This window comes from Myotis nattereri (assembly GCF_964212035.1).
Source record: "Myotis nattereri genome assembly, chromosome: 1".
Classification (NCBI taxonomy): Eukaryota; Metazoa; Chordata; class Mammalia; order Chiroptera; family Vespertilionidae; genus Myotis; species Myotis nattereri.
Window position 1 is genome coordinate 1,978,427 of NC_138075.1, and position 21,941 is coordinate 2,000,367.

The following is a 21,941-nucleotide window of genomic DNA, read 5'->3' on the forward strand; positions in this document are numbered from 1 at the left end:
GTGGGGTGGGGGAGGGGGGTCAGTGTCCTGGCGAGAAGTAAGAACTCATGGCCCCACCGCGTGGCTCCGTGGGTGAGCGTCAACCTATGAACCAGGAAGTCAGGGTTCGAGTCCCCATCCGGGCACCTGCCTGGGTTGCGGGCTCCATCCCCAGTGGGGGGTGTGCAGGAGGCAGCCCATCAGTGATTCTCATCATTGATGTTTCTCTCTCTCTCCCTCTCCCTTCCTCTCTGAGATCCATAAAGATATGTTTTTTAAAAAGACTCATACGTGGGCCCCACGTCCTGCTTGCACAGAGCCCGGACACGCCTCTCTGCATGGGGTCCCCGAGTTGACCTCCAGGGTTGGGGGTGAGGTGCAGAGGGGTTCCCGCTGCCAAGCAGAGGTGCGGCCATCTCAGCCTCTGACAGCTGTCCCCCCGGCCGTGTCACCCCTGCCCTGCGCCCTCCTCCGTGCGCCCGCCCACCTGCTGCCGCCGGTCAGGGGCCGGTCTGCACGGGGCCTGCGTGCCGCTGGGGGCTGGCCGGCCAGGCACACCCCCCCACCCCCCCGCCAGGGCCCTGGAGGCGTGGCAGGGTTATTGGGCTCTAGGAACGAAACTGTATTTTAAAATCCAGTATTTAGGTGCGATTCCTTACACTTAAGTTTGTTGTTTTTTTCGTGTTTCAAAACAGCTCAAGGTCCTTGAGAAAATCCAACCGATACAGAAAAGGCGGCGACTGCCCGTGTCCCGGCCCCCAGTCCCCCGTGATCCTTGTGCCCCAGGCCCCAGGGCTGGGGGTGGGGGCTCCCGTCCTGTGCCCCCCACAGTGAGGCATCAGGGCCATTGTCCTGCACGGCCAGGCGCCGGGCACAGAGGACGGGGTGCTGGCTCGTCCCCACGACCCAGCGGCAGAGGCAGGCCCGGGAGCTGCAGCGACAGCGGGTCCACGGCCGCCCGGAGCCGAGCCGCCGAGCGGGACCTCGGTCCCAGCAGCCGGCGGACGGCACAGGACAGCGTGGGGCCCCTCTGTGTCCGCCCTGCACCGGCCACCAGGCCGGGGCCCCCGGGGAGCTGAGGGGGAGGAAGGCCAACGCACCCCGGTCCCACCGGCACGGGCCTGTGGCCAGCGCGTCCCCCGGCTCCGCCCCGGCCCGAGGAGGGACAGCAGGTCAGAAGGAAGGTCACGGAGTCCGCCTGGAGAGGCCGCTTTGCTCTGTCACTCTCCCTCCCCCCTCCCCCCGACCCCCGACCCCCTCCCCCTCCTCCTCCTCCTACCCCCTCCTTCCTCTTGTCCCCCCCTCTCCCCCGCCCCCCCCCCGCCCCGTCCCCCATCTGCTGCTTGTGGGCCGTGTTTACATCATTAGCGTTTCACAAACATTCGTCAGCCAGAGCGGCTTATGGTGTGCGAGGCGCTGCACACACGTGCACACGGCAGCCGCCAACTCCCCCCCTCAGCTGCATGAGCCGCGCCCCCCAGATCGAGGGCTGGAGGCTGCCCCATGCAGGCCCCCTGCAGATGGGCCCTGTCTGCCCCGCCCACCCCCTGCAGGGGGCGCCCCTCCTCACCACCAGCAGGTGGGAGCAGAAGGATGCCCTGGGCTGCACAGCGGGTTCCGGCCCAGGGTCCTCGTGCCCAGGGCCCTGTGGGAGCTCCCTCGCCCCTGGGGCCGCGCTAGGGTCCCCTGAGGACACTCCCCACTTCAGGGCCGGGGACAGGACTTGCCCCCGGTCCCGAGTGTCCCCTGAGGACCTGCCCATCTCACCCTCAGAGGTCACCCTGTGCGCCCCATCCTGTGGGGCCTCAGCCTGTGGGGAGGCACCAGCCAGGCCACCACTCCACCCAACTTCCCGCCTCCAGAGCATGAGAAAGCGCCTGCTGTCGGCGGTGGCCCATCGGGCACAGGTAGGGCAGCGAGCAAACCCGTGCCGACACCTGTCCCAGGAAGCGAGGCGCAGGACGAGATGGGGGCGGGGGCACCTCTGAACTCCTCGCCCGGCTGACCCGCCCCAGGCCCTGGGCCTGAGCTTCCCCTCCCTCCCCCTCCCCCTCCCCCTGAAACCCACCAGGTGCAGCCTCCCCCTCCACGCCTCCTCCCGCTCAGCCCCCGCCCCCACTGGGACCCCCTCGGGGAGGCGGAGGGGACGCAGCCCCCTGGTTCCCCAGCCCGACTGACCGGCCTCCGGGAGCGAGGGCAAACCCCCTCCCCCACCACCCCAATCAGCCTTTTGCCGAACACAGTCAATAAATTATTCAGTTTGCAAAATGCCATTATGTGTGAGTTTACTTAATTGAATAGAATAATTTATGGTAAAACCTGGGGAAAGAAAGATCGATGGGGCCGCGAGCGGAAGAATGATTGAGTTTCGCGGAGGCAATTTGATTTTTATCCCTCATTATAATAACGTTAAGGGGGGCATCAACGCGGGTCAGAATCAATATTTGCCGCGTGGCCGGGCCATGAATTCTCGCTGGAGGTGGCGCGGGGGCTGGTGGCCGTCGGTCACGAACGCCGCGTCCGCCCCGGACAACAGCGGCCCCCACCCCGCCCGCCGCGTCGCCGGCGGCCATAAAAGGTGATTTAGGAACAAGTCTGCTCAAGACACGCGGGCGACACCCGGACATGATTCAGGACCAGTTACACGGCCGCTCCCCGCAAATCACCGGGAGACACGCGGCGCGAGGCCCGCCGCTCCCTCCGGCCGAGGGGCGTCCAGACGCCAGTACCTGACCAGCTCAGCCCGCAGCCGGCCACGGCCACGGCCACGGCCACGGCCGCCTGACCCTGCGCCCGACGCCAGGCCTGGCCGCCCCTCCCGCCCGCCGAGGGCACCTCAGGGGACAGGGGGGCTCGGCCACCCGCCAGCGTGGGCCCCGGCACGGCGCCTGCCTGCCTCCGGGAGCCTGGGCCACGCAGGAGGCCGCGGCTGCAGGAAGGGCTGCTCCTGGCTGGCTCCCTCCTGCTGAGAGGGCTGAGCTGGTGCGTTGAGCCCGACTCCGGCCGGCCGGGTCCACAAGCTCACGGCCAGACGCCCACGGCCACGCCTGCAGAGAAAACGTCTGGCGTCAGGCCTGCGGGTCTGCGGGCAGCAGGCGGCCCCCGGGGCCCGGGCAGCTCTCCAGCCTCAGTCCCCGAGCTCCCTGCCCCTGGACTCTGGAGCCTCCCCAGCCCCCCCCCCCCCGGCCCCTCGGTGCCCCCGGCACACACAGAGTCAGCTCAGGGGGCCCGGCGTGTGCACACGCACTCAGGACCGCCACCCCATTGATAGATGAGGAACGGGCTCAGGGCTTGAGGGACCTGCCCAGGGTCACCCCCCCAGGCGGCAGAACCAGGTTCAGGGCTGCCCACGCTGCCCCCTCCCCTTCGGACGACCCAGCCACTTGGTGCGCCCGGCGTCCGTGCGGAGGGAGGCAGCACAGTGCCAGGGCCCGAGGGCCTGGCAGGCAGCCCAGGCACAGCCACCACTTCAGGCCTCTGTGGGGACCGGGACATCTGTTCTGAACAGAAAGTGGCCGCCAGCCATTGGCCTTGTGGGCAGAGGGTGGCACCAGGGCCCTGGCTCACGGAGTGGCCTTGGGTGTGGTCCTCCCCTCTCTGGCTCTCCTCCCAGTTTCTAAGCGCCTCTCCAAGCCCTGTGTCCCCTGGGCTGGGGGCAGGGGTGGGCGGTGGGCCAGGATCCCTCCTCTCATTCAGCCTCAACTCACAGCACAGAAAGCCCAGATGACGGCCCGCGGAGAGCCGTGCCCACCGCAGCGTCTCCCCTGCACTGTGGGGGCCAGAGCCCAGCCCGGCTCATGACGGCACAAATGGCCTGAACACTTTCCCGTATTTCACAGATGCTTCACCTGCCTACAGGCCGAGGGGTCCCCAAGCACAGGGGCTGTGTCTACCTCATGTCTGTGCCCCCCCCCCCCCCAGCCCTGAGTCCAACACCAAGTAGCTCTAAGTGCGATAGGATAGGATGGTGAGTGGGTTGGTGGATGGGTGGGTGGATGGGTGGATATTACAGATGGATAAATGGGTGGTAGGTGGATGGGTAGATGAATGGGTGGATGGATGGATGGATGGATGAGTGGATGGTGAAAGATGAATGGATGGGTGGGTGAATAGATGGATGGATAAATGGATGGATGGGTAGGTGGATGGTTGTGTATTACAGATGGATGAATGGGTGGGTAGATGAATGGGTGGGTGGGTGGATGGATGGATGGATGGATGAGTGGGTGGATGGGTGAAAGATGAATGGATGGGTGGGTGAATAGATGGATAGACAAATGGATGGATGGGTGAATGGATGGGTAGGTGGATGGTTGGGTATTACAGATGGATGAGTGGGTGGGTAGATGGATGGGTGAGTGGATGGATGGGTGAGTGGATGGATGGGTGAGTGGATGGATGGGTGAGTGGATGGACAGGTGGGTAGATGGATGGGTGAGTGGATGGATAGGTGAATGGATAGATGGATGGATAAATGGATGGATGGGTGAATGGATGGGTAGGTGGATGGTTGGGTATTACGGATGGATGAATGAGTGAATGAATGAATGAATGGATGGATGAGTGAATGCATGGATGAATGAATGAATGAATGAGTGAAATGAATGAATGAGTAAGTGGGGGTGGGAGTGGGTAAGGGGGTGAGGGAGTGGGGGAGGGAGGAAGGGAGGAGGGAGGGAGGGGTCCCTGGAACAGCAAGCCCACCCTCGCACTGTATTGGCAGGACCAGAGGCTCTGACCGCTGTGTGTCCCAGCATCGCGGAGACGAAGCCGTCTCTCCTCTATTTCTATACATTTGCAGTCAAAGGAAGGGACGTGGGTGGGTGACATGGAATCCATTGGTGACAGACTAGAGAGGCGGGAGGAAGCAAAGCAGGGAAACCCCTGGGATTGGATAAGAAGTGAAGTGATGGACACGTGCTTAGGTGGGTGCAGGGACAATTAACACGATGATGAAGGAACCTGTGGTGTCTGTCCTGGCGCCCAGCACAGTAGGTGGGGCCCCGAGGGTGGGGGGGAAGGGAAGTTACCAAGTACCCAGACATTTCCAGGCTGTGTTATCATAGATGCAAAAGGACAGACTGCAAATGCATAGAAATAGAGGAGAGACGGCCGTTCTCCGGGGCATCATCTCAGTACGTTGACGCCCTGCTTCCCGGCAACTGGCCACGGTTTGGCTCAAATAAACTCACAAACGTTCTCTGCAGGTGTGAGTGTTTTCACGTGAACACTGCCCACCGGCTCGCACACACCTGCAGGCTCGGTGCTGGTCTCCCCTCCGCACCCGGTCTCAGCCCAGAGCCCCGCCACGGCTGTCGGAGTCGGGGCGCAGCTGTGCACCTCAGGCCAAGCGGGTCCCAGCAGCTGGCAGCCGCAGTCCACTCCCGCTGAGCCGTGTCCTCGCCGGGCTGTCCACTGCGGGGGACCCACGGAGAGACCGGAGCCATGAGATTCTCTCGGACCACGCGGGTCCCTCGGGAAGCAGCTCGGCAGACGGACAGCCGTGACGCAAAACGCACCAGAGAGAGGCGCCGGGACCATGTTCTTGGAGCAAGGGGACCGCCGGCCTGTGCCGCTGAGCTCCCATTCCTGCTCCCTCCCCAGGGCGGGCTGGGAGCCCGGTGTGGGGACCCAGTGTGGCTGTGGGCCTGGAGGGGGGCGGGGGGGGCAGCCCAGGCTCCGGGAAGGGGAGGAGAATACAGTGAGAGAAGGTTCCGGGGCACAGGGGGCTCTGGTTTCCACCCTGCAAATCTGGGGAGTCCACGCGAGATGGGGGGGCCGATGGAGTCGCAAACGTGGAATCTGGGGGCCCCAGCGTCGAGGAGTCATGACGTCACTCGTGGGAGGGAGGTGGTCCCGGGGAGAGCGTGCAGGGAGCGGGCCACCCAAGGGGCAGAGCAAGGACCCCCGGGGCCAAGGACCTCCAGAGAGAGGAGGGGGGAGGGCCCCTGATTCCAGGAGCGGCCTGTGGCTCTCACCTGTACCCTCGGGGGCAGCCCCGCCACCTTGTGGGGGAGGGGAGACTGGGTGCCGCCCTGCCAGGCTGTGGGCCCTCCGCAAGGCCAGCGCCCTCCAGCCCCGGCTTCACACCCCACACACCAGCGCCCGCAGCCCTGCCTGCCGCCGCCTGGGGAGCTGCCGCCTCTGGGCTCAGAGCATGGGGCCCGCTCCTCACCGGCCCTCCAGCCCTGGCTCTGGGGGAGACCCTGGGGTTAGGCAGGAGGGGGCGCGCAGGCCTAGGCCAGACTGGGGCCCAGGGTTTCCTGGAGGGGAGGGGGCAGGGGCAGAGCTCTCCCCCTCCCACCCCACGCAGGTCCGGAGAAACCACAGGCCAGTTGGAGTGCCCAGGGCATCACAGATCCCAGCCCTCTGCACCTGACCCTCCAGCTCCTTCTCTCAGCCGCCCTGGCCCACCCCCCTCCTCATCTCAAGCCCCTGGCCCAGCCCCTCCCTCACCCCAGCCCCTCCCTGACCTCAGGACCCAGCATCCTGGTGGGTGTCAGTGGCCCAGCGTCAGACGCTAAGCAGCTCTGGGGACAAAGGGCCCAGGAATCATGTGTGTGTGAGTGCATGTGTGTGCATGTGAGTAAATATGTGCATGTGTGAGTGCATGTGAATGCCTTATGGTATGGGCATGTGTGAATGTGTGTGTACATGTATGTGTGTATTTGTGAGTGCATGTGTGGTGCATGCATAGGATGGCGTGGGGACACGTGTGAGTGGTGATGGGCAGGCGGGTGGCATGGGGACACGTGTGAGTGGTGATGGGCAGGCGGGTGGCGTGGGGACACGTGTGAGTGGTGATGGGCAGGCGGGTGGCATGGGGACACGTGTGAGTGGTGATGGGCAGGCGGGTGGCGTGGGGACACGTGTGGGAGGCGGGCAGCGGGCTGTAGATCACCCTCCTGTCCCAGGTCCTCGCCGCGGCCCGTCCTGCCTCGTAAAGATGCCAGCGCTGCCGCACGGGCGGCCACAAATCAGGGCAGCTCTGGTTCAGAGCGGCCCCTCAGCCGGAGATGGGCTCCCGGACGCGGAGGCTGAAGAAATACGGCGCCATCTGCACAGCTGGGGAAGCAGGAGCGATTTTCCAGCCCGAGGCCTTGGCCCACGTCTGGGCGGCGCAGACACCGGAGGCGCCCCCTCGACGGGAGGGAGGTCCAGGCACAGGCGGGGCCTGCAGAACAGCGGCCGGTCCCCCCCACACCCCAGTCGCGTGTGGCTCAGAGCGGGGGAGGGGAGGGGGCTGGCACTGGAGGCGGCGTGTCCCAACTGACCAGAGTGCGAGGGGTGACCGCAGGAGGGCGGGCGTGGTGACCTCAGCGCGGAGGGAGCCGCCCTGTGCTCGGCCGTCCCGGCCCCCCCGCCCCCCACGCAGCCCCGGCTGGGCCGCCCGCCAGGCACCCTGGCATCACTGTGCCCTCAGCACTAGGCCACAGCCCTGCCCACGGGCCAGCGGTCAGCGGCTGCACCAGCCCTCACCCTCCATGGAGCTCTGCGACCACGGAGGGGACCGCTCAGCCTCGGCAGCCCCGTGACCACCTGGCTTCCTGGTCTCCCGGCTGCTCACGGGCCTGGGCTGCCTCCGGCTCCAGCTTAGGGAGGCCCGGGGCCCGGCCCCTGCTCCCGCCGCCTGCACCGAGACCGGCTCCCGGGCGCTCAGGTGCCCGTGGGGGTGGGGAGGCCGGGGAGGCCAGGCCCATGGGCAGCACGTGCCCTGACGATGATGGGTGCCCACTCCGGACGGGGCCACCCTGGGAGGCCCAGGGCTCCACGCCCGACAAGGACCCTAAAATGGCTCTGACCGCCTGGCTGGTGGGCCACAGGGTCCTGGGTTCGATTCCAGTCAAGGGCACGACCTCGGTTGCAGATTTGATCCCGGCCCTGGTCAGGCGTGTGCCGGGGCAACCAATCACGTGTCTCTCTCACATCGCTGTCTCTCCCCCATTCCCTTCCACTCTCTAAAAATCCATGGGACAATAGCCTCTGGTGAGGATTAACAAAAAATAAAAAAATAAAAGATAAAATAAAAGAGGGCTCTGAAAAGGGTGGGGGTGGGTGGTGGGTGCCAATGACATTCTGCTTATCTCTGTGGGGGCATTTCAGAAGGGGAAGAAGGGTGGGAGGAGGGGAGGGAGGAGGGGGAGGGGGCTGAGGGGGAGGGGAGGGAAGAGGGGGAGGGGAGGGAGGGGGAGGGGAGGGAGGAGGGGAGGGAGGAGAGGGGAGGATGGGGAAGAGGGGGAGGGGATGGGGAAGAGGAGGAGGGGAGGGGGCAGGGGGGGAGGGAGGAAGACATTCCGAGCTCCCTGGGACGGGCTCAGAGCCGCCTGTTGGGGCTGAGGAGGGCATTTGTGGATCTCACCTGGAAGGGGTGCTGGGGCCTCCGCTCCTCCCCTGCCCAGAGGACCTTCCCTGGACCTCAGATGACCCTGGATGCAGGCGGGACACCCACAGCCTGTCCTGTGTGCTGGGAAGTCGTCCCCGGCCTGGGCCTCAGCGTCCAGGGGAAGGGGTACGAGGACGTGCCCGGCCGCCCCGTCCTGGGCTCTGGGTGGGCAGGGCCCTCCGGGCTCCGGGCTGCCCCCTCCCCGCCCCCCGCTGCCCCCTCGCAGGCCTGACCCACGGGAAGCGGCTCCTTGGCAGCCGGGGACCCCTCCCGCCTCCGCCTCCCGGCTTCCTGTGTGGAAACGGCCAGGATCCGCCTGGTGAACAGTGTCGGGAGGGGGTCGCCCGTCCAGCTTCCTGTTTGCTGGGAGCAGACGCGGGCCCAGCCCGGCCCAGGGCCCAGGCACCCAGGGGGGCGGGGCCGGCGGCTGCTGTCCCCCGAGGTGGAGCCGGGCCCTGAGCCGGCAGTGAGCACGGCCGTGCACCCCCAGGTGGCAGGGGGGGCAGACCCAGCCCTCAGCCCTGGACCCACAGCACAGGCCGGAGGACGAGGCCCTGCCCTCCGGCCCTGCCTCCAGCCTCAGGGCGGCCGGGTGTCCGAGGGGAGGGCAGGCAGGTGGGCGCTGGCGCTGACCCCTCACCTCCTCCCAGGCCCCGCCCACACCTGCAGGGCCCAGCCAGTGGGAGCCCACGGAGGTGCTGCTGAGACCTCACCCCGTTTCCCAGGGGGGCGCCGTCAGGAGAGGGCAAGGCCCCATCTGGCTTCCCCGGGGCCAGCGCCGGGGACAGTGCCCGGGACAGGTGCCCAGAGGAGCAGGGACTGGGGCCTTGGTAGTGTGCCCGGGCTCCGGGGGCAGCAGGCCGTCTCCCAGGCTCACCCGTCTCTGCGTCCCGTCCCCACTCTCACTGCTGCCACCCCCCCCCCCCCCGACGGACCACACCACACGGATGCCACCCTCTCCGCAGCCATCGCTGTGGTCACTTTCGCCGCCTGATGGCAGTGACCACAGAGGCGGCTCGGGCCAAGCCCGCTCTCAGGAGGCTGCGGCTGCTCCCCTGGGCCCCCCGCCTGGATGAGGCCCAGGGAGGAGGCGCCAGGATGCGGGGACAGGTGGGCCCCGGGGCCCAGGCCGTGGGTCAGCTCAGCCTGCAGAACAGGGCTCCGGCCCTGCCTCCACGGGCCCCAGCCCAGCTGACCCCACCTGGCCTGCCTCCCCACGGCCTCCGGGTGCCAGCCTGGTGGGCGGGTGCCGAGCAGGCCTGGACTCGCGGAGTGAGTCAGGCAGGCACGGAGCCCAGGGAGCCGGCCGGCTGAGAGACGGCGTCTGCGCCAGTTCATGCCCTGGTCCCGCACGGCCCAGGCAGGGCCCAGCCGCCTCCCACCGGCTCCCAGGCCGCCGCCCCCGCCCACCCCACCCCCGCCCCAGGCCCCGTCCCTGGCCGCCTCCCTGTGAGCTCGGACTCCGTCCCTCCAGGGAGAAGGGACTCCAGTGCCCGCTGGGGCTGCTTCCCCAGATGGTCCCCAGCAGGAGGCCTGCGGACGCAGCAGGCTGCACGGGCGGCCTGGCCTTGGCAGCCGCCGGGCCTCACCGCTCCCATCCATAAAATGGGCGTCCTGGTTCCCAGCCCGTAATGACAGGGCCGACCGACCGAGGGCTTTGATGTCCCAGATGAAAGCAGCCTGGGCTCGGGGCCCAGGACAGGGGTTCCCTCCAGAAGCAGGCACTGCCCTCCCGGCTCCCCAGTCTGTGGGAAGTGGGCCCCACCAGCCGGTCCCAAAGCTCAGCCAGGTCCGCTCCAGCGAGGCCCCAGCCAGGACCCCAGGGTGGTGCTGGGAGGGGGATCCACCCGAGGGCCCCTCCGTGTGCATGTGCGTGGGAGAAGCAGGCCCTGGGCTCATCCAATGATTGACAGAGGGGAGGGGAGGGGAGGGGAGGGGAGGGGAGGGGAGGGGAGGGGAGGGGAGGGGCAGGGTTGCTCTCTGCAAAGGAAGGGACCGCCCAGCAAGCCCCACACGCGTCCCCACCCCTCACAGCCCAGGGTCACGGCTCCTGCGCGCCTCCCTTAGACATCAGGTCCCCAAAGGATCCATCTCCCATCACACCCACCGGCCCCCCAACCCCCTAAATCCAGTGACAGGGGAGCCGGGTGGGCGGCATGTGGCTGGGAACCCCCATGTGGCCTTGGAACAGAGAGGGAGGGAGACGGGGGGCGGGGCGGGAGAGGGGAGTCCGGCCGGGTGCCTCCAGGCTGATGTACCCAGTCCCACAGGCTGGGCCCGGGCCAGCGGCAGCCCAGTGAGGAGGCGGCCTGGGCAGGGGCTGGGCACAGCCGGCTCCGGGGCTGACCCACAGGGGCCAGTGGCCACGTGAGGACCAGGCCGGCTTTAGGCCGAAAGGAGGGTCCGGGCAGGCACCCGGCAAACTCAAGTGCTGTGGGTCTTGGGCCACTTCCGGCCCAGCTGGACCCTCTGTGATGAGAGGCCTCCCTCCCCCACTTCCCCCTCCCCCCTCCCTCTTTTCTCCCCTCAGCAGCCACGGAGCCGCCCAGGGGCCCGCCCTGCACCCACGTGGGGGAGCAGCAATGACTCAGACCCCGCCCCACCCTGGGTGCCCCCTGGGGTGGGAGACAGGCTAGACCACACAGGGGGGACGCCCCAGTGGAGGGGCCGGGGCAGGGGGGGGGCAGCGGGGCCACCAAGGAGGGCCCCCCACTCACTGCCTGGAGGGTGATGCCCAGATACAGGGCTGCACAGAGCCCAGGGCTGGGGGGGGAGGGGGGGCTGGGGTGCCTGGAGCCCGAGGCCAGGACCCAGCGGGTGGGCAGTACCAAGGTGGCCCAGGACTCAGAGCAGCCTGAGGCTGAGGTGTGGGGGGGGCGGGGGGGGCGGGGGGGCTCGCGTAGCTGGGACAGCTGAGCTCCAGGCCCCCAGACCCCAGGAGGCCCCAATACCAGGGGAGGGGCGCCGGGGACCGTGACCCCAAAGGGTCCAGGGGCCCTGTGTCTACACAGAGCAGGGGCCCAGTCCTCCAGGACGCGCCCCAACCCCAGGCCCCAGCGGGGGCGGCTGAGCGGGCTGGGTTCCTGCGGCTCCTGGGCCTGGGCCCTGGCATGTCCTCAGGGTGCCTGCTGCCTCTCCTGGAGGGGCCAGGGGCGAAGCGGGGAGACCAGGGGCCTCCAGGGGCACACCCCCACCCCTGCCTCGGTTTACCCAGCTAACAGACCCCCGGGGGCCAGGAGCCAGGAGCCAGGAGCCAGCAGGAAACAGCTTCCCCACAGCCCAGCCCGTCCCCTGCCTCAGCCTCGCGGCACCAGCGTGGCTGGGGAAGGAGACGGGGAGCGGGGGCAGCTGCAGGCTGGTCCAGCGTGGGCGCCGCAGGGCTCGAGGGCCGAGTCCCCCGCTTCCCAAAGCCCTTGGACCCCCGGACGCCTGCCTCCCCGACCCCAGGCCCCTCGGAGGGCTGAGCACTCAGTGACTCAGGAGCCGCGGGAACAATCGATGCGTCTTTTATTCACAAATAGAAGCCACGGAAAGTGAAATCTACACATTTGTACAAAGGGGTGGGCGCCCCCCCAAAAAGCGCACTGCGGTCAGAAAACAGCCCGCCGTGGCGGGGACGCCCTCGCGCCCCCCCCCCCGTGCTGCCCGGGGGCCCCAGAGAGCCCCCCGAGGGCACCTTCCATAGAAAACCGTAAAAACATAGACCCTTTGTCTGCAAACCCCACGGCAAATACCGCGTTTATCACAAAATGATACAAAACACGGCCTGACAGAACTGCTGCAAACCCCACCCCGTCCCCTGTGTGCGGGTTGTCTTTGCTGTGGTTTTGGTAAGAATTCCTGCCGTGGAAGAAGGTGCCGCGTGCTGTGGGCTCGGCCTTGGGCACTGCCTCCGGGTCCTGGGACAGAGCAGGTCCCGGGCGGGAGGAGCCTGTGGGCGGAGGCAGCAGGAAGGAGACGGGCTGACTCCTGATGGGACCGGGGGGCCCAGCCTGCAGCCACGTGAACCTGCTGCAAAGGAGACAAGACCCCCCCAAACACAGCCGACCCCACGCCCGCCCCACGGCCAGGGGCCCGGCACAGCGGCTGCTGGTGTCTGGAGTCCTTAGCACCAAACGTCAAGGAAGAGAAGTCCAATTCCAGTTAAGGCACTTGCGTTGCTGTCTGGGTGGCGACAGTCCCCTTGTCACGTGCACTCAGCCCTCCGTCCACGCCTCGCCCTCGTGTTACATCAACTCCCAGCCCCCGTCCTGCACGGGGCCCCACATCCACGTCCCCCCAGCCCCCCCACATCCTCCGTCCACCCCACATCCCGCCTCAGCCCTGCACGTCCCGCCCCGAGTCACGGTCTCCAGCCTCAGACGTCCACCTCCTGCGGCCCCGGGGTGGCGGCCGGGGTGGCGACGCTGATGTCGAAGCAGGTGACCATCATAACGTGGGCCTTGCACAGGTTCACGTACTGCTCCAGCGCGGCCGTGGCGCGCTCCAGGGCCGCCAGGTACTCGACCGACTCGGGCTCCAGCGCCGGGTCCACCTCAACTGGGAGGGGCAGCAGGCAGCTGGTCAGGCCGGGCGGCTGGCGCTCCCAGAGGGGGGCCGGGGACGCATGGCGGGCAAGGGAACCGGGGCGGGGGGGTGGGGTCAGAGGCCTGCAACCTCTGCCTCGGGGGGGGGGGGGGGTAGGGTCTCACTGCGCCAGCCAGCGGGGGGTGGGGGGGGGGGGTGCAGGGGGGTGGAGAACAGGACTCACACTGCGCCAGCCAGCGGCCGGGCTCCACCATCAGCCGGCCCTGAGTCTCTGCCAGCTCCATGCAAAGGCGCCGGTGCTTGGCCTGTACGTCCTGCAGCCTCTGCTGCCTGCGCTCGGCCAGCCGCAGCTGCGCACTGGCGCACACCAGGCCCTGGGCGGGGGCGGGTCTCAGGCAGGAAGGACTCCCAGGGCCCCCGGCACCCCAGCCCCGCCCATGAGCCTCCCTCCCCCTCCAGGCCTGGGTGGGCACAGTGGGTTTCGAAGGTGGGCAGGGGCGGGCCCGGGCCCTCAGGTGGGGCTGGCACCAGGTGGTGCTCCCAAGCAGCCCGCCAGGGCCCATCTGGAACTGGCCCAGGATGGGTGGGCACAGGGGGGGAACCCCCACCCGGCGCGACTCCAGGGAACAGCAGGGGAGGCCGAAGGACCCCTCCAGCACCCCCCTGCCCACAGCGGGCATCGGGCCACCAGGGGCTCAGGGCGGCTTCCTACCTTCCCCGTGTCCTGGGAGGGCTGTGGACAAGAGGGGAAGGTGAGGTCAGAGGTCTGCCGGCCACGCCCCCCGCCCCCCTGCCAGGCCCCCACCCGACCTCCACGGCCTCGCGAGGGGGCGGCCGGTGCCGCTGCAGGCGCTCCACGTCGTCGATCTCGTACACCTTGATCTCGAAGGGCTCCTTCAGCGAGGTGCCCAGGGGCGGGGGCAGGTCCACCCACTGCCCGGGGAGGCTGGGCTTGCGGCCCAGGGCCACGGCGTCGGGCAGTGGGGCGGGGATCAGCCGTCTGCGCTGCAGGCCTGGAACAGAGAGGGCGTGGGTGAGCCCCTGGCCGGGTCCCATCGGGGCGAGCGCAGGCCCAGACCAGGCCTGCCCGCCACGGCTGCCCGTGGGGCAGATGCGGCCTCAGCCCCGGCTGCTAACGAGCACCCTGATTGGCCGCACCGCGTCCGAGCTTGCTGCCTCACAGACCCCCAAGCCAGGCCCCCATCTCCCCACCGCTGTCCCACCCATCTCGGCCTCAGAGCGTGTGGCCCCTCCCGCACATCAGCCAATGGCTAGGCCCCCCCCACCACAGTGTGAGGAACGAGCCCCCCCCCTCCAGGTCCCCAGAGACAGAGGGTCCAATGGATGGAGGCAGGGCTTCAGGCAGCTGGGCCCCGGCCCCAAACCCAGGTCCTCTCCCATCAGGGTGACCCGTGCAGCCACCCTCTGGGGCAGAGGCGGGCACACCGGGCGTGTCTGTAAACTGCAGAGGCTGTGCCAGGCGGGCAGGCAGCACCCACCTGTGGCCCTCTTCTTGGGGGACTTGAGGCTGCGGGCGCGGGAGCCCGGGGAGGCGGCCCCGCTGTCGCTCATGGAGTCGGGCGCGGAGGAGGCACTGCCCGTGGCCTCGCTGTCGCGCATCATGCTCTCGTAGCCGCTGCTGCCCCCGCTGTGGTAGAACAGCGCCGTGCGGCCCATGGCGGGCGGCAGCTCCCCGCTCAGCACGCTGCTGTTGTCGCTGCCGTGGCCGCTGCTGTAGCGCTGGGGCCGCCGCGGGGCCGTCACCTTGCTGTAGGGCGAGGGCAGCGTGGGGCCCGCGGGCGGCCGCTCCTCGCCCACGTTCACGCCGCTGTCGTTGCCGCTGTCCGAGTCGGCCGAGCCCCAGGAGGGGCCGCCTCGGCCGGGGCCGCCGCTGGCCGCCAGCTCGTTCACGCGGCTGTGGGCGGCCCGGAGCGCCTGCTTGGTGCCCATGATGGTGCCCCGGCTGGGCTTGGCCCCAGTGCCCGGGGGGGCCCGGGGAGCCGCCCTAGGTCCTGCCACGGGGCTGCCGGGACTCCTGCCCGCCACGGGGGCCAGCAGCTTCGCCGACGCTCCCAGAGCCCTTGACCCGCCGGCAGCCAGGCTGCGGCCCTTGCTGCCTCCAGCTGGGGACTTGGGGAGCCCCACGCCCTTGACCGGGCTGCCCCTACAGGCAGGAGCGGGCCCGGGCGGGGCGCCGGTGGGGGGCACACCCAACCTGGGCACGGCCCGAGCAGGCCTCCCGGCGGCCTCCCGGGCCTTGCTGCCGCCGTGGGCCAGCCCCTCGCTCCGCTCCAGGGACCCGTGGGTGGGGGAGCGGCATGCGGCCTCCGCCTTGCCCGCCCGGACCTTCAGGCTGGACGCGGCCCTGGAGACGGAGTGGTCGGCCCGGCCGCTGGGCCTGGCCTCTTCCTCCCCCCGGCAGAAGGCGGCAGCCCCGGGCCTGGTCAGGGCCCCGGCCGGGGGAGGGGCGGGCGCCAGGCCGGCCTTGTGCTCCAGGCTGGACTTGCGCACGGGCGGGGCCGGGGGGGCGGAGCCGCCGGGCCTGGGGACCAGGGTCCCCTTGGGAGCCACACTCTTCTTGCTGCTGGGGGCGGCCTTTGCGCTGCCCAGACCAGCCGCTGCCTCGGCCGGGACCTCCCCACAGGGCGTGGCGGGTGTGCTCACGCCCAGGGTGGTGGCCCCCCTCCGCAGCGGCGGGATCTGAGCCACGGCCTGGGGCCTGGGGGCCCCCCTGGCTGCCACCTCACAGCCATCCACCACCCTCCGGGAGCAAGACATCACAGCGGCCGGGCTGGGCATCCTGCCGGCGGCCCCCTGAAGCGGGCCACACTCATGCCCCCGGAGCAGCCAGGGGTCCTCGAACAGGCCTCCGGGGCCCGGCGGGCTCAGCGCCAGGCGCGGGCAGCCCGCGTGGCTGGCGGCGGAGGTAGCTCTGGGTGTCCGGGGAAGGCTGGAGTGGATGGTCTGCGCCGGGGCTGCCCCGTGTGGGGACCCGGCCCAGGGTTCCCTGCCCGGCCGGACCGAGTCTGCGGCAGCCACGGGGCCAGGACCATCCGGGCTGCCACACTCTGAGGACCCCAAGTTGCCGTCCTCCGGGGGGCTGTCCGGGATCGGGGGGCCCAGAGGGCCGGGCCCTGCTGAGTCGGGGCTGAAAGGGTCCGGGCTGGCCCGCGAGGGCGGCTGCGGGGTGGGGCCGCGGCTGGGGGTGCAGGCGCTGAGCTCGCTGAGCCGGGAGCTGCTGGAGGAGCCAGCGGCCTGCGCGGTGTAGGCGTCAAACTCGTCGTTGATGCTGCTGATGATGCTCACGGGCCTCGAACCCGAGGCCAGGGCCTGGAGGGAGCAGTCGCTGCTGAGGCTGGCGAGGCTGGCGGGGCGCCCGCCCAGGGCCAGCTCCTCCACCACCGTGAACACCAGCTCGTCCTCGCCGTTCAGCTCCAGGGGCTGCTGCAGCGTCACCGTGGTGGTCAGCAGGCCCCGCGTGCACGGGCGCGGGTGGCCCCCCTGTCCGCTCATGCCCACCGGGGGTGTCCGGACCACGTCGTCCACGGGCTGGTCGGGGGCTCGGCCAGCGTCCAGCTTCCCAGGTGGCGGAGGAGCTGGGCTGGGCAGTGGCCTCCTGCCTCCGCCACCTGTGACCTTGCCTGGCCCCAGCAGCTCAGGCCTGGAGCTGCCGCCCTCCCGCAGGTCCCTGGTGGCCTGGGAGGGCTCCGGGGCGCCCCGGTGGGGGTCTGGGCCAGGGCTGCTGTGAGGCGTGCTGGCGGCCAGCGGGGTGCCCACGGCCATCCTGGGGGCCGCGGCCTCGGGCAGCGACGGCTTCCTGCCCCCCTGGGCTGGGCCGGGGGGCCCCTCACTGCCGTCGATGCACTCCAGCCGCTCCTGCAGCTCCGCGAAGGTGCTGCAGCGGAAGTGGTCGGCATCCCGTGGGCCCCCGGACGGCCAGCGGCGGCTCAGCGCCGGAATGATGGGCACGAAGTCGGGCGGGCCCTCGTTGTCCGTGAGCTCGCGGTCCGACAACGCCGCCCCGCCGGGTCCCACGTAGATGACCGTGTCGCAAGACTGCTCACTGCTGGACGAGTAGTCGGGGTCGCCGGGCGAGCTGGGGGCCAGGCGGCCGGGATCCTGGGCCCCGGAGCGGGGGTGGAAGGGAGGCAGGGGCGGGGGGCGGCGGGCACGGCCTTCCTCACAGGAGCTGTCCCCCCCAGAGGAGCTGGACGCATACTGGGGGCAGAGCAGGCTGGTGTGAGCCGGTCCCCACACGGCTCCTCCTGCCCCCATGCACCCCAGCTGCACACACCCTCTCATGAAAGGCGTCAGCAGCCACCCGCCGGGTCCCACCGAGCATGGGGGACCGACACCTCAGACACAAGCCCAGCCCAACCCTCAGCAGCATCCAAGGAACGGCCAGAACCGAACCAGGGAGGCCCACAGCCCCTGCCCAACACTTCGGAGCCGGGACCCAGACCCAGGTCCCTCTGGCCCATCTCTGCCCTTTCACCAGGGAGCGCTCCAGCCACCCACCCACCCTGGCCAGGCAGCTGGAAGGCCTGCCTCCTCCGGCCCTGGCAGGTGGGCGCAGCCCCGAGCCCCCAGGACCCACGGGGAGTCTCAGGTCCCCAGGGTGTGGGACAGAGGCCCTGGCAGGACAGGGACCCAGGTGCTCGGGTGGGAGGGGCAGGCAGAGAGGGAACCGACCTTGACCTTCTTCCTGCGCAGGCGGTGAATGCGGGCGGCCAGCTGCGCGGTGCTGAGAGTCTCAGCGTGGCGGGCTGGGGCGGCGGAGACGTGGGCGATCATGGTGGCGTGGCAGCCGGGGGCCAGGGCCTCCCGCAGCAGCATGGTGAGCCGGTGCTCCCTGGGCCGAGGGTCCGGGTGAGAGGCCAGCCAGGCGCAGGGCGCGGGGCTGCAGCGGGGGAGGCGGGCCCCTCACCCGACCAGGGCCCTGCCTGCATCGCCAGGGGTGGGTCTGCCACCCGCCTCTGTCCCCGGGGTGCTGGGGACCCCTCCAGGCCTGGGCTAGCGAGGCCCCTCAGGTGGCGGAGCCACAGAGCTAAAGCGCTCAGGCCGGACGCAGGGACCTGCCCGGCCCGCACCTGCTCCCCCAGCACCAGCGCCCGAGGCCTCCGCTCACCTGTAGGGCACATGCTTGGCTCCGCTGACCAGGGCCAGGATGACGCTGCCCAAGGCCGACAGGGACAGACTCGGGGGACCACCGGGAGCCTCCCCGCTCCGGCTGGGCGCCCCCTCGCAGCTGCCCAGGTCAATGAGGTGCAGGCGGCTGCGGCCCCCGGACACTGAAACCACAGGGCGGGTGGGTGAGGCGCGGCCACGACAGTGACCCTGCGCCCGACCCCAGCCTGCGGCGGGCGCAGTGGGCACCTACTTCCGCCCTTGCCGCACTTCTCCACGCGGTACTGGTAGACGTGCAGCGTGAAGAGCATGTGGGAGCCCCGGGCGTCCTGGGGGCAGCTGGCGCTGCGGGCCGCCAGGGCCGCGTCCAGGTAGAAGGCCGCCTTCTCGGCCGTGGGCGCCCGCAGCTCGCTCTGGTTCTGCAGCTGCGCCGGGGAGGACACGCTGCCTCAGTGGCTCAGGGCCAGGACGCAGCCCCCGCCCGCCGCCCGCCCCTGCTCCCCGCACGACGCCGGCGGAGGTGGGGGCCTACCTGCGCCCCACAGACGGGGTCCTCCCGCAGGTACACGCCCGGGGACTGCGCGTCCTGGAGGCTGCCCGAGGCCACCTCGGCCAGCAGGTCCCGCAGGCCCTGGTCGCGGCCGCACACCTCCACGGCCGAGACGCGGACGGAGAAGCGGGTGCCCGTCCGCTCCTTGCGCTCGTCGATGAGCCGGAAGAGCCAGGAGATGGCGCAGGGCGCGACGCCCAGGCTCTGGGGCGAGCTGTCCCTCCCGATCATGGTGTAGGACTTGCCTGGGGGCCACGCCGACGAGTCAGGGCCCCTCACGCTCAGCTGGACGGGCCCTCGGAGCCCCGCTGACCCGGCGGCTGCCTCGCTGGCCCTGCCCGGGCCTCTCAGGGGCTCTCACTGAGACCCAGGGGCCGCCCTACCTGCTCCCAGGCCCCGTCTTCCATGCCTGGCCCGCCATCCCGTGTGCCCACCCCCTGCCCTCTCCCCTCCAGAAACAGGGCCCAGGGACCGCAGGGTGGGAGACGGGGGCACTCACCAAGGCCCGTGTGGCCGAAGGAAAAAATGCAGCCGTCAGCCCCACTGACCACCGACTGGAGCACGTCGGCCACGGCGCCCGCGCAGACCTCGGCCTGGGGGAGGAACAGTCAGGCGGGCCCCGGAGTCACGGGACCCGTCACCCGCCTCCCTCCACGTCCGCGTGTCACAGGGCGGCCAGGCCGGCGCACACAGACCCAGGACAGAGCTCTATGCACAGAGAACACACAGACAGGACACGGATGCACACGCAGCCTGAACCGGCCCGACACACGGCTGCCAGGCACGCAGGGGTCGCAGCGCCATGGGGAACCCAGCCGGGACCCAGACCACGGCACATCCAGGGCCAGACACGTGGGTCCAAGAGCCCCCGGGGCAGGGGGTGCTTCCCTGGGAAACGGCCCGGAGCCGGGCCGGCAGCCGGTGGAGACCCGAGAGGCCGGGCGGCAGGAGGCAGGGAACCGCCTGGGCCCGCCCTGCGCCCACCAGCCCCGGCCCGGCCCCCAGGCTCACCTGCTCCGCGTCCTGGGGGAAGACGGCGTCGAAGGCGAACATCTTCGGGACCGTGGTGGTGGCCGCGCGCCGGGGGCTGGTGCTGCCTGGGGGCCCGGCGGGCGGGTCGTAGAGGGTCACCTGCTTCCTCCGCGGGTCCACCTTCAGGAAGGCCGTGGACTCGGCCGCGCGCTGGGCCCCCTGGGCGGGCCAGACCCTCAGCATGACCTTCACCTGGGGAGGCAGGTGGGCCGGCCTCTGAGCACCACCCTCCGTCCCGGTGCCGTTCATTACGAGGCGGGTGGGCGTGGGGGGCAGAGCCGGGGAGGTCAGGACAGCAGGCCCAGCCGCGGCTGGGACCCCCCGCAGGAACGCAGGCCCGTGCCCCTGCTCCAGGCCAGAACCCGGGAGGTCAGCGGGCAGGCAGAGCGTGGGGCGGAGCACGTGGGCCCTGGACAGGACGGGGCCACGAGACAGCGGGGGGGACAGCGGGAGGACAGGGGGGCCGGGGCGGCGAGGCCAGGACAGGGGGCAGGCTCTGGACACCCCGTGGGCAGAGGGACAGAGTGTAGGGACTGAACCCAGTGACTGTGCCTGCCCTCGATGGGGGTTCAGTGCAGAACAGGGGACCCCAGAGGCTCAGAACGTTTGCGAGCAAGTCAACCCCACACACATGCGCAGCTCGGCCAGCTTCCTGCGTGGGGCTGCCACATGGCGACCCCCCGACCCAGCCCCCTAGGCTAGAGCTCAGAGAGGTCAGCTGGGGTCACAGTCTGAGCGTGGTCTCCTAAAACCCCAACCGTATCTGAGGGCAGGAGGAGGAAGAGGCCAACAGAGGGGGCGGCAACCCCCCAAAAGAAAGATGTTGGCCCACAGCCCTCCCAGCAGGGCCCATCTCCGTGCTTCCCCCCCACACAGGAGGAGGCGGCAGCCAGGCCCCCCTGGGCCCCTCCAACTCCTGATGTGGGGACCAGCTCGGGAACTAAGCGCAGTGGGTGGAGGGACCCCCTGGACTGGGGCCGGGACCCAAGGCAGAGGCGCTCAGCCCGAGGCACAGCTCACTCCCGGCTAAGAAGGGAGCGCACCCCCCCCCCCCGCGCCCCCAGATGTCTCAGTGCAGCCTTTCTCCCCTGGGGCCCCTCCTCCCTCCCGGCCAAGCGCAGAGGCCACGCAGCCGGAGGAGGCGGAGGAGGCGGTGGAGTGGTGGCAAGATGCCCGGGCGGCTCTGGACACCCCGGGCGCAGGCGGGTCCTGGCTGCCGTGAGCCAGAGGACAGGCGGGAGGGAGAGAACTCGGTGGCCCCGCCCGAGAAGAGAACCCTGAGGCCTGGGAGGGGGGCGGCCAGGACGGCCGGGCAGGGAGGGAGGGGCACAGCAGGGTGGTCCAGCACAGCCAGCAGCCGGCCAGGCGGCCTCTGCCAGTTTCCGAAAAACACAAAACGCAGATGCAGAACCGTGTGCCCGGCAGGAGACAGCGTCCTGGAGGCTGCCCAGCCCGCAGGCACGGAGGCTGGGGCGGAGGCCCGGGAACCGAGATGCCCACCTGCCGAAGCCACCCCCACAGGGCGCCCGTGTTCAGCCTGCGCCCCCCAAGGTCCCGCGGGGGGGGGCCCCTCTGAACAGGCCCTGCTTTCTGGGGAGGCCCCTCGGTCCCGCCCCGCGGGCTCCACCACAGCGAAAACCGAATCACCAGACTCATCCCAGAGCCGCTATTTTTCAGGGACTTCATTGTAAGTGATACATCACGCCCGCAAAGTACGTTTCCCGTGGGCAGTGCATGCGGGCACCACGGCCCCCCCACCCCCCAGCGTGGGGCACGGCGTGCACAGCCGCCCAGGAAGGAGCGTGCCCGTCCTCGGGGACACGCGGGGCACTTTTCTGCGGCTCTTCCACCGGCTCCTCCACCGGCTCCATTAGCCCAAATCGATTCTTTACTCCCCGGCCACCGAACACAACTATTTCATTTCCGAACGCCGCGGCCGAGCGGCCGCCCTGTGCCCTGCCCAGTCGTTTGGGGCCGTTTTGTTCAGCGTGAGCTCCGGCCACTGCAGGCACTCCTGGCGGGGAGAGCCCCCACGCAGCCGCGGTCCAGCTAACGGCCCGGCCATTGTCCGCGAGGACCCTGCTGGCCTGCGAGCCCAGGCTGCGAGCAGAAGGCTCAGACAGTACAAAGCCGCGATCGCTGTGGCTAGAAACACGTATTCTGCATAAGAAAGGGGCTTCCTCTCCTAAGGGGTGGCCCAGCGCGAGGGGGAGGGGCGCGCCCACGTGACGGCGAGGCGATGAATTACCGTCAGTGACACATTCACGTCAGGATCCAGCCTAACCCAACTTCTTCCTGAGACAATATCAAATGCCTTCAGGAGGCACTTTCTGAAGGTGACGC

The 21,941-nt window shown here is 69.7% G+C and overlaps 1 protein-coding gene across 3 annotated transcripts in view; it reads right to left on the reverse strand.

Moving 5' to 3' along the window:
* Window positions 1-11,852: 11,852 nt before the first annotated feature.
* Window positions 11,853-21,941, reverse strand: part of KIF26A (kinesin family member 26A) — a gene marked incomplete at its 5' end in the record, with an annotated part of 35,154 nt that continues 25,065 nt past the window's right edge. For 2 of the 3 annotated variants that reach the window (XM_081107159.1, XM_081107161.1), the window contains 10 exons: window positions 11,853-12,901; window positions 13,113-13,263; window positions 13,667-13,902; window positions 14,389-17,107; window positions 17,582-17,741; window positions 18,018-18,180; window positions 18,270-18,441; window positions 18,549-18,811; window positions 19,066-19,159; window positions 19,578-19,790. In XM_081107159.1, the coding sequence (XP_080963285.1) occupies window positions 12,720-12,901; window positions 13,113-13,263; window positions 13,667-13,902; window positions 14,389-17,107; window positions 17,582-17,741; window positions 18,018-18,180; window positions 18,270-18,441; window positions 18,549-18,811; window positions 19,066-19,159; window positions 19,578-19,790 (4,353 nt within the window). In that variant the 3' untranslated portion in view covers window positions 11,853-12,719. Of the gene's footprint in view, window positions 12,902-13,112; window positions 13,264-13,601; window positions 13,623-13,666; window positions 13,903-14,388; window positions 17,108-17,581; window positions 17,742-18,017; window positions 18,181-18,269; window positions 18,442-18,548; window positions 18,812-19,065; window positions 19,160-19,577; window positions 19,791-21,941 lie in introns of all 3 variants that reach the window. The other variant, XM_081107160.1, reaches the window with a different exon arrangement.